The 19,429-nt window shown below is 43.2% G+C and overlaps 1 protein-coding gene across 10 annotated transcripts in view; it reads right to left on the minus strand.

Annotated features, from left to right (window-relative positions):
- Positions 1 to 19,429, minus strand: part of MFAP3L (microfibril associated protein 3 like) — a 40,588-nt gene that overhangs the window by 6,867 nt on the left and 14,292 nt on the right. Inside the window, exons 1-2 of one of the 10 annotated variants that reach the window (XM_059175152.1) lie at positions 12,859 to 12,879; positions 11,143 to 11,569 (exon numbers count right to left, since the gene is read on the minus strand). The exons of 1 other annotated variant lie outside the window; for it this stretch is intronic. In XM_059175152.1, coding sequence (XP_059031135.1) covers positions 11,143 to 11,437 — 295 coding nt within the window. In that variant the 5' untranslated portion in view covers positions 11,438 to 11,569; positions 12,859 to 12,879. Of the gene's footprint in view, positions 1 to 7,271; positions 7,391 to 7,832; positions 7,958 to 9,497; positions 9,543 to 9,565; positions 9,672 to 11,077; positions 11,099 to 11,142; positions 11,570 to 12,184; positions 12,431 to 12,858; positions 12,880 to 19,429 lie in introns of those variants that run through there. 8 more of the 10 variants (XM_059175160.1, XM_059175139.1, XM_059175211.1 and 5 more) reach the window with 8 other exon arrangements.

Genomic DNA, 19,429 nt, shown 5'->3' on the forward strand with positions numbered 1-19,429 from the left:
AGGAAGGTCCAGATCAAGTCCCTGGGAGTTCTGAGGAGCAGGCAGGCAGGTAGTTCTCCATAAAAGCGCTCCAGTTCCCTAAGCCAACTGGAGGAACCTCTCCTGAGAGATGAGGTAAGTTAACATCAGTTTCCCTTTTAAGCATCTATTCTTGACCTGCATTGTTTTCTTGTTTCTTCCCCTTCTGGCGGTGACTTTTCATTTTTTTAGAAGTCTGGTATTTCCCCAAAGCAACAAGCAACATGTTCATGTTCCCTTCCCCACCCTACTTTAAATTTGTGAGCACCTAAGTGACTATGGAAGGAGGCAAAAGAGGGCCTTCTTTTTTCCAGCATCTTCTGGTCCAAGGAACATTCTTCAGAAAGCTAGGCAGAGCAGCAAGGTGCCTTCTGAGGGCCTGCAGTTCCTCCTCCTTGCTAGCCATGCTGGATCTGGCAGGGCGCCTCTCGTTTTATGCTGTCCCATTACTTCGCTTTCTGAAAGAACATCTGTGGAGAGTGGTTCCTGGTGTCCCTGAGTAACCCTTTTCTAACAATTCAGCCAGTGTATTTTCCCCAAGAATAGAAAACACTGGTTTGGAAAATCTAGTGAATTTTCAGTTTCTTGTGACTGTGTCTTAACAGACAAACCTAGGCACCCAGTCTACGAAACCTCTCATTTAGATGGGGCTGGGGCAAGCCTTCTACCCTCTTTGTTCCCTGAACTTGGATTTTGATAGTTCAGCTGCAGATCTATTCAAAGATGGAAATGATCTGAGGCAAGAGAAATTATCCACTGACTTTCTTAAAATTTACATGTTTCACGGAAGTGGACGACAGCAGGCATAGGAAAAAAGCTCTAGATGACTGAAAGCTTATTGGGGATGTGTAAGGTACTTGGTTCTAGAGATTTACAGACTATACTCAATAGTAGTTTCTCAAATTTACCTTCCTTCTTTTGTTGGAAAATATAACAGAGAAAGCATGGAAGAGGGCAAGGTGAGGTGATTTGTATGGGGAATGGTGACGGCCAAATTGTTACCTCCTAACCACCCATGGCCACTCCTTTTATGGAGGAATTACCTCCAAAATAATTGGAACCTGGGCTGTAGGAGAAGAAATGCAAACAAGAACACTAAACTGAGAAGGCAGGCATCCGATGGCACTATAAACAGCTTTATTTTCATACCTACATAATAAATAGTTCAGTGATAACTGTATTCTAATTGTTATGGGTCACAAAGCAGGTCTTTGGTAGCCAACACACACACACACACACACACACACACACACACACACACACTTCCAAAGACTACAGTGTCAGAAAAGCTAAGATACCAACCTCAAAGGTGATGTATATCTGTATCTTTTTTTTTTTTTTAAAGGCTGATCCTAAGACTACAGATTTCCTCTCAGTCTAAGCCTGACCTTTGATTAGTACAAAATAAAGCTTTCTGCATGTTCTACTACCATTTGGAGCCCTGAAAAATAGGAAGATGGCATAAACTGCACACTGAGAGTATCTCCCACATCTTCAGGCCCAGACACACAAAGAATCTCCATATGGAACACAGCAGCTGGGATCATCTTGAGAGCATTTTCTCTGCTGCACACTGCCATTCACCTCTGTCTATAAATACCCTGCCCTGAGACTCGTTCTGGAAGGGTCCTGACTTTGGCTTTAACTTTAAAGAAACAAAAATAACCCACAATGACTGTCTCAGGAAACCATCAGGGCTATACATGGAGTGGAGATACAGTGCTGTTCTCATGTATTTAAGATGGTAATTGAGTGGGAATGTCAAACTTATGTGTTGAATTTTCATTAAGCTGCATCACTTCACAAATAAAAACCTAAAATGTCAGCAGCCGATGCCAAGTCCGTTCTACATGCAATGACTTTAGAGGAAAGAAAGAGGCGGTTGTTTAACCACGACTTTCTGAATATATTACCAAAGATGATGTGCAAAATGTTTCTCTAAAGCCCTTGACAGTGGTTCACTTATTCACGTCCTGTGCCTCGCTCAGATGGTGGCTCATCTTTCAGAAAGCTCTTCCCCCAACTCCTCTCCACCAGCTGTGGTCCTGTAAGGGGACCCTCACCTGAAGGCTTCATGATAAAATACTGCCACACACAGTAGGAGAGGAATGCTGGAGTCTCCTCTACTGGAGACCAGAGTTTGCCAAGGAATCTGTCACAGTCTCCCCAAGAAACTCCAGACACCAAAACCACACGTGAAAATCTCCCACATGCGAACAGAAGTAGTGTGCGGACAATCCCTCCTTTGCAAAGAGAAAAGCTAACAGATATTTCTTAGCTGTCATTGCAGTGTATATTACATGGCACAGAAAAAAAAAAGAGAGAAAAAAGAAAAGGCTGACATTTTTAGAAGGGCAGTGATCTTTTTAAAATCTTGTTCATGCCTTTAGTCAACAAATATTACTGGGTAAATTGCATTTGCACTGGGTTCTATGCTAGACTGTGCAAATACGAAGATGAGTAAGATCCCTGACGAGAAAATCATCCAGCCCAAGAAGGGACATCGACAGCTACAAACAACTGTGGATCACTTGGCAGAGACACTGGCCCAGGGGAGTGGGGCTGAGCACCAGCTTCTTAGAAAGGTATGGGGTGAGGGCAGGCTGGGGGATACAGACAGGAAGGGGACGCCACGAGGGTATGAGCAAAAGAGGGAAGCCAGACACTGCTCCTCCAGCTGACCGACAAACACCAAAGAGAAGGGGTAGGGTGGAGACAGGGATAAGAGGAATGCAGAGTCAATTATCCCAGTGCTTAAGAGCTTCCTATTTATCCTGTGGGAGAACAGGAACCCCTTGCCCTGCAGGACTTCCCCCTGACAAGCTAGCCTTATTTCATTTCTTCGAGCTGCCACAGGACCTTCCCACATGCTTTTCTCTCTGCCTGGAAAGCTCTCTTCCCTCCTCACTCCAAGCCCTTACCTTACACGTTCTTAGCCCAGTTTAGATAGCACCTCACCTCTCATTGCACTCCCTGAGAAAGCCTTCTCTGACCTCTGATTAAACCAGTCAAGAAAATCAGAAAAGTCCAGAAGCAGATGCTGATAAGCATGGGAATTTTAAAAAATAAGGAAGATATTTTAAATCAGCAGGGAAAAGAATTTCAGGATAATTGACTATTCATTTAAAAGAAAATAAAGTTATACTCCTCTATTTTGTGTGATACATAAAAATAAAGTTCTAAGTATTCTGAAGATCTAAATGTAAATTGAAAGTACAAAATTAATAGAGCATATAAGAACATTTTTACAAACTGGGAATAGGAGGGCCTTTTAAAGCATCATGAGAATCCCAGAAATACTAAAGGAAAACACCGGATTTCTCTGCAATTAAAAGTTTTTACACTACAGAATATGTCATACTAAATAAAATTAAATGCAAATGACAGGGCGCCTGGGTGGCTCAGTGTGTTAAGCCGCTGCCTTCGGCTCAGGTCATGATCCCAGGGTCCTGGGATCGAGTCCCGCATCGGGCTCTCTGCTCAGCGGGGAGCCTGCTTCCTCCTCTCTCTCTCTGCCTGCCTCTCTGCCTACTTGTAATCTCTCTCTGTCAAATAAATAAATAAAATCTTTAAAAAAAAATGCAAATGACAGGGAGAAAATGCTAATATTTGACAATGCTTCATCAGTATAGAACAAAAAGAACTCCTATAAATCAAGATAAATAACCCAAAAGAAAAAAATGGAGAAAACATATGGATAGGTCACAGAAAAAATATAGTGTCTAAATATAAAAATCACTAAGGATTACATTACAGAGAAACTGAAAGAGATCAAAGTAATTTTTTAAAAGGTAACATTTTAAGCTTTCAGAATGCCAGGAAAAGTGGGGAGGCACTGATTAGACATGATGTTGAGAGAATGGGGAAAAGGGACGCTCACACACACTGCAGGCAGGAGTTGGCAAAATTTTTGGAAGGTTGATATGGAGGCATCTGGAGAAATTCAGAATGAATATAATCTGTGACCCACTTTTAGATTTCTTGAAATTCTTCAAATCAGACAAGCCTTAACTTGACTGGAAAAATATTAATGAATATAAGAAAACTGAGGTAACAACAACAAAAAAAAATCTCCTTTTCAAGATAGTTTTTCTCCCAGGGACATAGCTCCAGAACTTTCTTCCCCTGCCAACATCCCCTGGGATAAACCATAATAACCTTGGTCCCAAGCCAGGAGGGTGGCTGACCCGATACCACTATGCTCACTGTGGGGCATACACACATGCAGGGGGGAGGCCGCTCCACAAAGTACAATGTCATGTCACTGGGACAGCGTCAGGCAGACTGTCCAGTAATGAGAAGCAAGGCAATATGGCGTCATATGGCTGCAGTCAAATATGGCATCATATGTCAAACCTGTCACAGTGACTGTGCCTCGGTGTCCAGCCACAGTATGGCCCCGGATCAGAGCTATGGTTCATGCAACTTCTGACCAAATTCGTGCTGTAGAGAAATGAGCAGCGTCCGTATACCTTCTAGAACTAAAGAACTACAAAGAAAGTGAGAGCACAACCTACAAAGAAACTGTAATTATAGCTTCCTTCAAACACCATGTCCACTGCAATCCAACACTTCCCCAGCTTTTCCTGAGGACCATGGAACATCAGACATCAACAATTATGCCCAAATACTAAGCTCTTAGAATCTCCTGCAGATTACTCATTAGATAAGGATTTCTTCTTCTTTGATGATAGCTTTCTGGGAATGTGGAAACAAGTTTATGTATAGTTTATCTGTTAAGTGGTTTGAAAAGATTAAAGCTCTATTCACAATCCCATTTGGACGAAGGCTCTGGAGCCTTACATGCCCATGCTTTTTAGAGGGGGTTCAATTGGCCAAAATAAGTAGGTTACTTTCTTGAAACCAGCTTTAAACATTTTTATGTGGTGGGGCGCCTGGGTGGCTCAGTGGGTTAAGCCACTGCCTTCGGCTCAGGTCATGATCTTAGGGTCCTGGGATCGAGCCCCGCATTGGGCTCTCTGGTCAGCGGGGAGCCTGCTTCCTCCTCTCTCTCTCTGCCTTCCTCTGCCTACTTGTGATCTCTGTCTGTCAAATAAATAAATAAAATCTTTAAAAAAAAATCTGTAAACATTTTTATGTGGTAAGAGTTCCAAGAAATGTTTATGCTGACATAAATGGAGTACAAGGTTCACTCGAATGAGAAACATGTTGAATTGACACTCTTCAAATATAGACTAAAATGCACATGTGGGTAGTGCCTATAAACGTGGCACTTCTTGTCCAATATGTGAAATACAGACCGCTGATGACAAAGGACCCACATCTTTTTACAAAACATAATTGAGGGTGGTTGAGGTATGGACATTGCGGGGGGTATGTGCTGTGGTGAGTGCTGTGAAATGTGTAAGCCTGATGATGCACAGGCCTGTACCCCTGGGGCTAATAATACATTATATGTTAATAAAAATAATTTTTTAAAAGCCTAATTGAAAACAAATTTAGCACTGCATGGTTGCACCTGTTATAAGGCTTCTGCAGGAGATGACAGCTCCTTGAAGCCACTGCCAAGACTCTGGTTATAAACACTGCAGGCTGCGAGAGCTCTTGTACCTCTCCCTGTCCCCGCTCCCACTCCCCAGTCCTCCCAAGAGACCTCTTCAGAGTGTACTAGGGCAGTTCTAACAAGCTATTTCCTATTTCACGTGGAGCAAAGGTGGCCTGGGATAATACTGGCTTTGCTCAGTTTTCAGCGCCGAAAGGTGTGGGGTGGGGAGGCCACGCTGTTCAGAGCCTGCAGTGACGCTCTGCTTAAAGGTATAAATAATATCTGACGAGGACCTATTGTCTTTGCATTTCCTGGCTAAGGAAACAACTGACCCTCTAGCTAATTTGATCTGGTGATCTTAATTTTTTAAAAAAGTGCCAAGCATGTAATTCCATGGAGGCGAACAACAGTCTTTTCTGAGAAGAGCTACAGGTGGTTTTCCAAGACAAGAGCACCCTACACTGGGTTCACATAAATAACTTCCATTTGGGGACTCTCAGCTATCATCCTTATCTGAGATGGGTCTGGAAGGGTCTTTTCACAGCTGAGAGTAGAGCACTCTGAATTCATATCCCAAAGAGAGCACACCTCATTAAAGAATAACTATCGATGGTGGTTATCAGGTTGGCCCTTGAAATGGCTCAGTGAACCAAAATAACTTTAAATTAAACCACTTTTGTGGGAAGATACTTAATGGGTTCAAACAACTGACCTGAAGATCTACTTTGGAACGATTCTTTAGTTAGCTGAGAATTGCTTGCTTCTTTGGGTTAGATCAGGGTTTCTCAGCTTTGACGCCACTGATGTTTTGTGCCCAGTAATTCTATCCTTTGCATTATAGGATGCTTAGCAGCGTTCCTCCCTTCTGCCCACCAGATGCCAGCAGTATCATCTCCCCCTTCCTCCTTCTCCTCCCCCAAGTTATGACAAACGAAGAGTATCTCCAGACTTTGCCAAATGGCTGCTGGGTGGAAAACAGGCCCCTACTGAGAACCACTGGTTTTGGCAAATGTGAAGTTTATCTTGTGCATGATATGCTTAGTAATCTGCACATATATGGCCTTCTCAGAGATAGAAGCATTACTGGTTATCAATGGGCCCTTTGTACCCAAGAGTGATGTTGGGGCAAGGCTAAGTCTCTGAGGGAGAAGAGGGTTCCAGACCTGCTAACCTTGCAGTCACAACCTTGTTTTGAAATTTCCAATAACTTTTAAGGGACATAAAATTTTTTGTATCAATTAAACGCTTTTAAGGTTGAGAAACTGAGCTAGAGAATAAGAAATCACCCAGAAAATTATTTCCTGTCTTTTCAAAAACACACTGGACTATGAAACATAGATTTAAGCCCTTGGAATCTATTACTGTGACAACACAGGACAGTATTACCAATAACAGTGAGAGCAGCTGCCATGGACAGCTTGGTGTGCTCCAGGTAACTATCCAAAACATTTCATATACAATAGTTTATTTAAGACTCTCAGCCCCACCTGCTAATAAAAAAGGATTGCCTCTATTTTACAGATACAAAAACTGATGCTCAGGAAAGTTGAGGCACTTGCTCAAAGACTCTTGTGTGATTCTTCTGAATTCCCTACAATATATTCATAATTACATCAATCTTGTTTTAAGCCTTTGATAAGTTGATTTTTTCATCTTAGTGAATCTACTAAAAGAAGAATTCAGCACATTTTCAGGATTTAATGAGCTAGCTACTTCACGCCGATCTTGGAGGCAAAGAATAATTTACCTTCCAGGTGGAAATGGACCTCCTTCTACATATAGTAAGCAGGGAGGTCGAAGCTATGGCACAGCTTGCTGTCCCTTGCAGAAATAGCTAATAAGCGTTTCATAGTCTATTCAAAATACCTGAAAAGTGGAGATAAAAAACAATGGAGTGACAAGAAATGCAAAACTTGTAACCATGAATTCCAGTTGTGACACCTGTGAACTCTAAGCAGTTCAGCTCAGTTTACTCTGTGCATGTTTACTTTCAAAGATTGTTCTATTTTTCTTCAATATTTTTGGTGAAAGAATGCAGCAAGGCTATGGAGACAAACCCACAGCAAGTCTCAAACCTAACTTGAATTTCAAACGTAATCACTAACAAGCCAGACGTGTTTACCAAGGCCTATACCAGCTGACTTTCTTGAAATGCTTGCTATTTATCATCTGATAAAGATGCTAATGTGCATTTACATGGCTTAAAATCAGAGCAAGAAAGCACGGAAAAATACACTGGCTAATTCGTACCTGAAATAACTGGGTCTTTTCTCATAATACTTTCTGACAACTATCTATTTCTACTCACCTCTAGCAGAAGGAAATTTGAAAACAGTGCAGTCTGTGGCCATTTGTGGTTATGCATGTTACTCGAATTCTGAGTTATTTCTGTAATGTGGTTGGTGGACCACCCCCAACATGTCCTTCGGTGAACTACCAAAGGAAGAAGAAAATAAAGTCCTCCTCCAGAAATAGATTACACGTTAGCCTCTCCTGATCCTGCAGACTTTAAGTCACAAGCACCAGTGAACCAAGGCAAAGCAGCTGCTGCTCCTACAGGAAATAGCCCCATTCTTTCTAGGACTGGCAGTGCTGGCATGAATAATAGCGATCTCACTTCTCCAGCATAACCAAGAAATGACATTCCTCCTTTCCATGCTAATGGTGGTGTGTTCCTGGATTCTGACGATGGGTGTGTGCACGCATAGGTCGTGTGTACACGAGGTAGCATGCATCCTAACCCATCTGTGACTGTGATGGGGGTGATCACCGTGCGCTTTCCATCCAGGAAGACTTCTCGCACTCACCCCATCTGGGTTCAATGCTCTTCAATGGTTTTCGCCTACCAAGACCTAAAGGGTGAGCAGATACTGGCTGGGCAGAGGAGAATACACACACACTTGGCCACACACTGGTTGTGTAATATCCTGTTTACCTGGTTCCTCATCTCTATGCATAAAGATTAGTAACATCTACCCATCACATGTGTTGTAAGGATTAGAAATAGTATCTGAAACTTGGTATGGGGGGCTTATTCAATGGTAGGGATTATTAATGAAAATTGCATTAATTTTGTTAGTTTGGTTTAACAGTAGTCCATTGTATCTAGGTAATGTTCTGGAATATTAGCATCATTTTTCATACTACATTCAATTACCTCTTTGTTGAGTTATAAGGGAAACACTGCTCTATTTAAACTTCTAGACTAAGCCTGAAAACTGAAATTTTTGTCCATAGTCATAATATGGGCATTTTCCCCATTAGAAATTGAATTAAAGACTTATGGGTCCTCTAATAGGCCATTTGAGCACTAAAATTTGAATACTTCATGATGAGGACTCATTTCTGCTTTCTTGTATCCTGCTTGGTTAGGTGTAGTCATTTCTGTATTACCCTGTGTTACTGATGTTCCAACTATCACTACGCATCGTAACACAAAAGCTGAGTTGGAACATCAAGTACTAGTATAATGAGTTCTTTTTAAAAGTCAGCAGCGCATCTTCCTTACGAGATTCAAAAACAGCTAACTGGCTTATCAGCAATACTGCCGGCTGCACAGTGACGCAAGCACTGGCTTCTGACGGAGCAGGTGTCTGCGCCAAAGGCTTTTGGTGGCTACCCCTGCTTCCAGGGTCTGGGACAAGCTGTTACCATAGGGTCGCCTGAGCACCCACAAAACAAAGGGCAATTAAGCCATGTGGGGCTTCCCTCTAGGCCAGCTTCCCAGGCAGGACACAGGTAGAGAAGGCAAGGTGCACCGTGTGCTTGCCGGACTGAGTCAACAGCTGAAAGGACCTTTTCAATGGAGGCAACAGGGGATCTCTTTGAAGGAGAAAGGTACTACTTCAGGAATGCCCTCAAAATATTGCGCCTGAAATTCAGGCCCAGCGCTCAAAAGTTCCCACAGTTGTCTTCCCCTCTAAGACTCAGGGGCTCGGGGCCCCAGCCCCAGCTCCTGGGTACCCGGCATAACCTGTGCTTCCACGTCCATGTGAAAGGCAGATGCAGGTCTGGAGTCCTTGTTCCCCTCACTTCAGTTACCTTGTTATTCCTCACAGTGGCCCAGCTTGCGGAGAGATCTGATGAGGTACAGGGACTGGAGAGTGTGTATGTTACCACGGTGACTGCCCCCTCACAAGTGTGATATCACTTCCTTTTGACTTGGGAGTCTAGGAGGAAGGAACGGGAGGAATGGAAACCACCTGTGGGCTAAGGGGTGGTGGTGTCTCATCTTCTCATCATCAGTAGTGAAGGTTCTAGTCAAAGCCACTTAGTAACAGTAGGACCTTGGGAAATGTGGGTAAAAGAGGGATTTGGATTACACTGTCTCCAAGTGTAATCCAAATTTTTAACCCATAATTTTACTTGGTGGGCAAAGAGTTCTGCTCTCCTAGGTTAAACCAATAGATACACATGTGATATATAACATTAAGAGAAGAAGCTTTGTCATACTATACATCCTTGGATGGCTAACCAAAAGCAATGTAATGAGAGCACTATAAGGAAACCCCACGTCCCAGGGAGCTGGACTGCTAGTGGCCTCAACCACATGTAATTGTAAGAAAACGCCATTCACTCAGCTCCCAAGAAGACCTAAGACATTAGCTTCTACTATTTTTCAGAGTACAGAAGATGAAATGAGGGACAGAGATTAAGAGTGTAGGTTTTCTTGCAGCAGACACTCTCTGGGGATTACTCATTGGTCAAAGGGTGTGGACTGGGAAGTACAATATGAATGAAAGGTGACAGAAACTAGTAAGCTGCTGCTTCAGGAACAAGGGTCGTTTTACTCCCCCACCCTCAGCCCCCTACTGCACACAGTAAATGCTTGAGAAAGCACATTAACTCCTTCAGATCAATTAAAGCAGGCTTGGGTTTTCAGACAAGTACCTCTCCCATCTCAATCAAGAAATGTACAAATTCACAATGACCCAACCAATCCTCTCTCTGGCTGGAGACTTTCCTGAAGCAAGCTTGGTGCTTAGGTAGGTGATTCACATTTCTTGGCCAGAAAGGCAAGAAAACCATTAAAAACCAAACACTCCCCTATTGCCACATGTTATTTCTTGCTCTTGAATCCTCCCTCTGTCTTGGCCTCAGCTGCAAGAGACAATCTAGAAACTTCAGCCAGGTCTTGGGGAGCACAGAGCCATCTCTAGTCAGCGGCTGACAACTTTGCACAGAGACTTCTTTTAGGAAGTGTGGTCCTTAAATCCACAGTCAATGAATTAAACTGACGCTTAACCATAAACTGCTATACTGAATACTAGAGCCAGCCCCATGAAACGAAATAAAACTCCCTTATAAATGGAACGTATACTAATGGGAAATCCACTTTACATTCGCCCCTGTAACAGTTTGTATGCATTATACTATAAAATTCCAAGAAGCCTTTTAAGAGACTTTTATGTTTGCCCTTTGTCTTCTGAGTGGCAGAGTGAAGACTATGAATTAATTACTGCTTTGAATCCTTAACGATATATATTTCTCTCTCTTGCCTTAGCAAAGAAGACAGAACGAGATCTTTAAAGGACTTGAGTAAGAGCAACTAACATTCTCCGTGTGGCTTCCAGCGTCTGTTTCTATTCGATGACATCTGACACAACGTGAAAGCCTACCTCCTCCTTGCTCCTTCCCCTCGTCGTCCTGCAGCAGCTTGCCAACGGAATTATACCACTTGAATTGTGGATCAGGGATGCCATAAACACTACAGTTAATCAAGGCACTGTTCCCCTCCTTGACTATGATATGGTCAGTTCTGGCAATGATGACAGGCGCAGAGCCCGAGACCACGTCAGTGCCATTTAAAGTGCTATTAGTCACACTCTTAGCAGTCGCGAGAGTGGATACTAGGATTAAAAAGGGCACAGTAGGTAGAAAGCACACAGGCAGATGGTTCTTCAATCGATCCATCTTCTTTGCTTGCTCTATAAGGCAACAGAGATGGTTTGCCGATGGGAATCTTCTATCGGACAGCAAGCTGTTCAGAGCAGGCCGTGGGACAAACCTGTCCTGGATCCATAGAGTTGGTTCCTGATTAAGAACCTGTTTAAAAAACAAACAAACAAACAAAACCCCACACACATAAATACTAGCATTCAAACGTTAATACTTTATTTATAAAATGTTAGAAACCCATGTAAAATATACACTTCTATCATTTTCAAACACACAAACGAGAAGATGTTCCGAATGTTAAGGTATTTTTTTCCACAGAAATCGTAAGAGTGTAATTTTGTTATGTTTGCTATTGAAACCTATGGCTCTTAGTAGGAACAAATATAGGCTTTGTATGTTAAATTTGTATCACATGACTTCTGAGAGTTCCCAAACCAATTCAGGCTTCCTTCATTTAGCATGCTAAGGTCTCCTTCTGCCCTGTCCCCTGCTGCTATTGCGGATAACCTGACTGTTCACCTGGGGTCCTTCTTCCCCCCCCTTCTCTTTCCTTCTAGCTGATTTCAGTGGCCCCAGCTTGCGTGCTGCCAGCATTTGCGAGGGCTCTACTGGAATCAGTCTGGCGTTCTCCTCACTCCCCATTACGGCTTCTACATATGGCTTCCCCCTTTTCAGGCAAATGCTCATGCTCCTTTGAGCTTCAGCCCATCTAGCTCCCTCTGTTCCACATTAACTGCCATCCACCAACCCGTGATCACTCACTGAATTCCCTGGTTTCGGTCTTCATCTGTCTCCCGGAGGCAGGGGAAAATTAGTAGAAGTGGGGTGACATTGTGGTGGCTACACTTCTCACGTCCAAAGGTCTAACCTTCACTTACATCTCTATCTTCCATTTCATCCACAAATCATGTAGCCACACCCTGGACCTTTCATCTCTCCACACTCTAAGTTCCAAAGTGCCAAGTAGTTCTGAAGTTCTACCATCTTTAGCTGTACCCGCCCATTCTTCCAGATCTCTGACTCCCCTTACTGAACTTGCTAGCTCTTCCATTTTCCTCAGTCTCGATCTCCACTCCCCATCCCAACCTGCATGCTCCACTTCTGTCTCAGCCTAGACCCAATCACATGGACCACAGTCCCCAATATCCTCACCCCATCCTTCCGCCACAACTACTGTGCCAGGATGCAACTGTGATCAAGCTGATCACTTGTCATCCCGGGGCCTGTACCCAGGAGGCTGGTGCACCTCCTGGAAAGAATCACACCACCACCTCATTACTACCAAACTAAAAGAACCACCTCAACCCCCGCCAGGCCCTCAGTGATATCTGGTAATCTCTGTATCAGTGCTGAGTCCATTCGGTATCCTTTTCCCAAGATGCCCATAGACTCCTTAAGCTTTTGAATCAAGCACCTTAGCCCAGTGGTATCCTTACCTTTCTCAAAAGACCGCCTTCTCCTACTAGGTTGTGCAGGCACGAATTCCTACTGTGCCACCTTTTGGAAAGAATCCTCTGCTTCTTATCCTCACTCCCTCCTCCCCCTCCCCTGCCACTCACTCCTCAAAGAACTACATTCCGCATTTTGCCTGCTCTTTACTTGAAACAGCTCTTGCTCAAGTCACCAGTCACTGCACGTTGCCAAGTTTTCAGTCTTTCTCTTGCCGGAGCTCTGTGGCAATTGCCACTCTTACGAACAAAGTTCCTTCCCTGGCTTCCACACTCCATTCCTCTTAACCCCTCTCATTATTCTTCACTGGTTCCTCTTCCTCTTTCCAGTCCTTACAAGGCAGTTAACCCCCAGAGTTTCATCATTGGCCCTCTTCTCTTTTTACCCTCAGCTATTACCCAAGTTCTATTTTCATGCCTTTATTTAAGAAGTCTCAAATCCCTGTCCTCAGTCCTGACTCCTTCCTGAATTTCTGACAGGTGTTACCAGCTGTAACACGGAGCACGGAGCAGCTTTAGGAGGATGTTTTGCAGGTAACTCAAAATTAACACTCCCAAGCCAAACTCATCTGCTAACTACGCTACATTTCCCACATCCCTTCTATCAGTTCAGGGCACCATCATTAGCTCAGGTATGCATGGACAGAATCCTCAATTCCACTGTGACCCTGGGTCTCTCAGAATGTAGCTACAGGTTGCTGACCCCATCTCTTAAGTGTTGCTTGGCTTGTTCCATCCCTTGTGTCCTCTTTCTGAGGCTCAGGTTAGCCCCCCTCTCTTCTCCTTACCAGAAATGGTGTGGCTGCCTTCTAGATAAACTGCCTGCCTTTGGTCTTACCCCGGTTCCCAATCCGATCCCTATAACCATTCTGCGACACAAATTCTATGGTGCCATTTTTTTACTTAGCAACCTTCAGTATTTCTGCATTGTCTACGTTATAGAATCTGAATGCCTTACCCTTTTTATTACTGTATTATATTATTTTTTTAAATAGTTACTGCACATGAACTCTTAGGCAGGCGTTATTACAGATCCTGGAGATAGAAGAGTAGATAAGACGTATCTCTCCTGTTCTGTGGATATTATATTTTCATGGGGAAAAACAGACAATAAATAAATATTAGGTAAATAAGAATTTTGGCTAATGATGCACACTTCGGAAAACACACCACAGGATACTCAAATGCGAAGTCAGGTAATCAGGTAGAACTTCCCTGACGAGGTGGCCCCTGGGCTACAGCTGCTTCAGGAATCAGCCATACCTAGATCTGGGAGAAGAGCATTCCAGGAAGAACAAAAGCAAATGGAACACTATAGGATGGTCAGAGTAGAAAGGTGCAGATCACCTAGGACTTTGTAGGACAGAGTAAGGAGTTTGGATTTACCTAACATTCACTGGAAAATTTTAAGCAAAGGAGTGACGGGATATGATTCTTTTTTAAAATCAACTTTACGGGTGCCTGGGTGGCTCAGTAGGTTAAAGCCTCTGCCTTCTGCTCAGGTCATGGACTCAGGGTCCTGGGATTGAGTCCTGCATCGGGTTCTCTGCTGGGCAGAAAGTCTGCTTCCCCCCACCTCTCTGCCTGCCTCTCTGCCTACTTGTGATCTCTGTCAAATAAACAAATAAAATCTTAAAAAAATAAAAATAAAAATAAAAATAAAATAAAATCAACTTTACTATGGTATAATTGACAAACAATGAAATCTGCCCATTTTAGGTAAACATTGTAGTGGATATTGACAAATGTATATAACTATGTAACTGCCACAATAAACAAAATATGGAATGTTTCCACCATCTCCAGAAGTTCCCTTGTGCCTCATGTTTACACTGATTCATTCCGGTATTTGCTGTGTGTATCTGTATGGCATGAGGTAAGGACTGAGGTTCAGTTTTCCCCCATATGGATATCCGGTTAGTTCAGCACCATTTCTAAAAAAGACTATCATTTTTTCAATGGATTGTCTTGTCTTCTTCTCATCAACAGTGAGTCCACTTCTAAACTATTCTGTTCCACTAACGTTTACGTCTTTCCTTGGGTGTGTACCACACGAACCGCTCTGTCTGCCTCATTCATCTTGGTATCTGCCATGTCTCAAGTCCTCCCGGACAACAAGTTACTGAATAAATGAATCTCTCTCCAAAGGCAGAAATAATTATGCCGATTCTGTAGACAATGAAACTGAGGAGATAAATAAATCAGGGGTGATAAATTAGCTTCAGACCATACATTTCTTCAGTGGGAAAGACAAAGAGTTTTCTTCGTGCTGCAGACTTCCACACTCCCACATACACTCAAGTGCCTTCCTGCCCCAGGAAAGCCAACGCATTTCTCCACCAGCAGGAATCGTGGTTTATGGGAGATAGCACAGGCTGCTGCAGCATGACACATACCCTGTTATGACTTTGTAAATGCTTTCTCTACTTGGCTAACTCGTGGTTTCCTTTGAACAGGGAAGTTGTAAAGCTGACCGATTCAGTACAGGATGGTAGTTAAGAGCATGGCCTCAGGTTGTAGATAGACTGGGCCAGGATCCTGGATCTAACCACCCTCACTGGCTGCGTGTTTTTGGCCAAGAACTCACCGAGTACAGGACAATTCTAAGGATTTATGTACATACTGTACTTACATAACCCTCGGCTTGATAGACAAGAATTGTCAGCATAATGTATAAAGCATGCTTTGCTGAAATTACGCTTCTCAAGTTGATTTTTATTATAGCATTTAGAAGACCTACCTTGTTTTTGGTTTTAAGACCTTACTGACTGCCCTCCCACCACCTGGAAATAATTACAAGGGATTTTCTGCACTGGGTCCTTTTGCAGGGCCTCGAGTCTGAAAATACACTAGCTGCCCCTCTGACAGACACTGCAGTGAGCATCCTGGGGACAGTATCTGGGGTCACTGCTGACTCCCTGATGCCTATACCAGACCCAATGCCTAACTAAAGAGCTTGGGGGAGAATGAGAGACTACACAAAGTACAAGGTAGGTTCCAGTAAGTGTGTGTAGTAAATAGACTATACCATTTCTTTTTTCACAATGAGGGAGAATGCAACCAACGGAAGATCAAACTGGGTTTTAAAATGCAGAACTCTAGGGATGGCTGGGTGGCTCAGTTGGTTGAGCAGCTGCCTTCCGCTCGGGTCATGATCCCAGTGTCCTGGGATCGAGTCCCACATCGGGCTCCTTGCTCGGCAGGGAGCCTGCTTCTCCCTCTGCCTCTGCCTGCCATTCTGTCTGCCTGTGCTCGCTCTCCCCCCCCCACTCTCTGATAAATAAATAAAATCTTTAAAAAAAATAAATAAATAAAATGCAGAACTCTAAAACTGTTTTCAAGCAAAGGCTGGCCACTGTGGTTTTCTAATTCAAACACCTTGTGCTAGCAAGAATAAAGAGAATGGGACACTGCTGTTCTATTTTATTTTAATGATGCCAGTAGGAACTTTGGGCTAGAAACACAGCAACTATTCCAAAACTATAACTAGCTCCCTTAGAGACCTTCACAGGTACAGAGGCAGAGACTGTGATCTTAATGCAGGATTTCAGGTAGCACACTCATTCCTCCCTCCGCCATCTCACTCCCATCCTTTCCTATTTTGAAAAGTTATCAAAGTACAGAAATCACAACGGGTGATTTGTAAGTTGTTTGTGTCAATGCATTTTTGCTCAAAAACTCTGTGAACATTTATTTTCTAAAATAAAGCATTTAACTGGTTAACACTAATGAATTAAAAGTTGTCAGTAGGAATTCGACGGATTTCATACCATGCCCTTTGAGGTTTGTTTGTCTATTTGTTTGTTTGAAGTATGGTCTGTGTGCTGGCCACACTGCTAGGGTCTGGGGCAGGCAGTTGGGTGTGGGAGTGCTACAAAGCTCACTAAGCCATAGGCTAGTCCACTTATAATCTATCAGGGAGAGAGATACAGCTAATTCCAGTACATTCTCCAGGTGCAAATGAGCTTAGCAGTGAGTATGCAGAAGGAGCACTGGCTGGTCTGGGTGACGCTTGGAGATGTTTGTTGACTGCCTACCCAGCACCCAATCCCGGTGTCACCCTCCCCTTCCCACGGCCCCATTGTTCACAACCATCCCAGTCCTTCTAATCTTCCAATGAGCCTGTAGCTTGTACCGAACTTGTGACACTCCTCCCTGGCATATGATCTTACATTTTTCTTAGCTTTGTGTTGAAGAAACTTCTTTTCACAATTACAAGCAGAGCCCCTTGATGGCAGAAACCCTGCGCAAAAAGCTCTGTAGAAATTTCTGAGTACTGGGCACCCTAAGTAATGCTTACACACTTGCTATATGAAGCCACACTTATTTGGGATCCAATGGCAACTGGAATAAATTCACAATGTATTGCCAGAAAAGCATATAGACATCATGTCACTTTGGGCACTGAGAAATATTCTACAAATGTACTTTGTGCAGCCCGTCAGATGTTACAGACGGCATCCTGAAAAGTTCGGTTAATAACACTGTAACATTGTGAAAGACTTTAGCTACCAATGACCAAACCATGAGCACTATAATCCAGCAGTTTTAAAATGCAGTCCTTCAAAATACAAGAACAAAGGCCACAGATTCCAAAACCAGGGTTTAACAAAAGCTACAATGGACAAATTGTTAAGCTTCATGTGTTTGCTCATGGCCTTTGGGAAAACTTTCATAGAATATTTTCTATAAATAAAACAAAAGAGAAAATATTTAGCAGACATCAAATGTCCTTTCTTTACTCAGCCACTTCCCTATTTCCCCATGATTGTATTTTATCTTAAAAACATGTAATAAAATGCTTTGCTGGATCTTATTTTTGTTCCTTCACCTATAATAAAACATGACTGCTGGCCATGTATTTCTGGAGTTGGGAGGAAAGGGCCCCTTGTTTAAGGGTGTTTGGACTAAATGAATATACATTGTTGTTTTTTTCTTGGCACAGTTCATGCTGCCATTTCCCCATCAACTATGATGAGTAATTTTGTAGTTACATAACTAGATTTTGTCACAACATCTTTTGAGAGTGACCACTATTTTCATTTGTGCATAAATGATGCCATAGACACAAAGGCTGCCTTTTAGTTTAGAACACATTCTTTTTTTTTTTTTTTTTTAAATATTTTATTTATTTATTTGACAGAGAGAAATCACAAGTAGATGGAGAGGCAGGCAGAGAGAGAGAGAGAGGGAAGCAGGCTCTCCGCTGAGCAGAGAGCCCGACGCGGGACTCGATCCCAGGACGCTGAGATCATGACCTGAGCCGAAGGCAGCGGCTCAACCCACTGAGCCACCCAGGCGCCCCTAGAACACATTCTTGATAGGTTTCTCCTCATGCAGCAAGAAGACATCTCAAGTTCATGGGAAATGAAGAAAGACACTGAAATACTCTAATCATAAACACTAACTTTTTTTTTTTTTAAGATTTTATTTAGTTATTTGACAGAATAGAGAGCACAAGTAAGCACAGCAGCAGGCAGAGGGAGAGAGAGAAGCAGGCTCTCTGCTGAACAGGAAGCCCGATGTGGGGCTCGATCCCAGGACCCTGGAACAATGGCCTGAGCCGAAGGCAGCCGCCCAACCAACCGAGCCATGCAGGCGCCCCTAAACACTAACTTTTTAAAACTGGCAGGCAACTGAGGCCATTTTTGTTATGGCCCTAATGTGGACTCCCCTAATTTCTTTTAAGATCAACATATACAGAGTTTTTAGGTAGCTAACGTGGTGTCTGAATATGAACAATGGGAATCCAAAGTCCAAAAACCTTGCAGAACAAGAATATTCCTGCAGCAATTACTACAGTCCAGAATCAAATTATGTAAGTGCTAAGTATAGTAAGTTTTATCTGAATGGGTCCAGTTACGTTGCAGAAAGATTCATACTGTCTGTTTCTTTCCTACAGATGTTCTAGAATCTGTATGTGTAGAGTTCTTAATGCCTCTAATAACACAAAAGTAACTGCTCACTTAGATGGCAAATGGGATCATTACAGGAAAGAATGGAAGAACGTTGTGTTTAGGTTACTTTTCGAAGTACCCAGATAGGTCAGTTCAATCCGAATCACTACACATTAACGGAGGAATTTTTCCGTGCCTGGCATACTGCCAGGGATGAGGAGTATAAAGGTAAGACAAAGTCCTTACACTCATTCATCTGCAAATCTAGTAGGTGGAGAAAGAAAAGTAAGGCAACAACTAAAAATGTGAAAACTGTTCCATCAGAAAGAGGTCAAAGATCCGCTGAGGGTACAGGAGAGGAGACCCAAGCGGTCTGGAAGGACCGGGGAGAACATTCTATAAGAAGTGGCCCTTTAGTTTAGTTATAAAGGAGTTCACCAAATAGACCAAGGGAGTGAAGCTGACCCCAAAGGAGGAAGAGCATATTGAAGAAAATGCTGATTAGAGGGAACCTTGCACATTTAGGGAGCTGCACAGAATTAGGCACCACTTTGCGGTAAGAAGAGAGGAGGAGGAGGAAGACTGAGGTAGGCTGGTCCACGTAACGGAGGGACTGGTATGTAATACCAAGGATGGGGAGCACTCACAGGTTCTGGAAGGGG

This window comes from Mustela lutreola, chromosome 1 (genome assembly GCF_030435805.1).
Source record: "Mustela lutreola isolate mMusLut2 chromosome 1, mMusLut2.pri, whole genome shotgun sequence".
Classification (NCBI taxonomy): Eukaryota; Metazoa; Chordata; class Mammalia; order Carnivora; family Mustelidae; genus Mustela; species Mustela lutreola.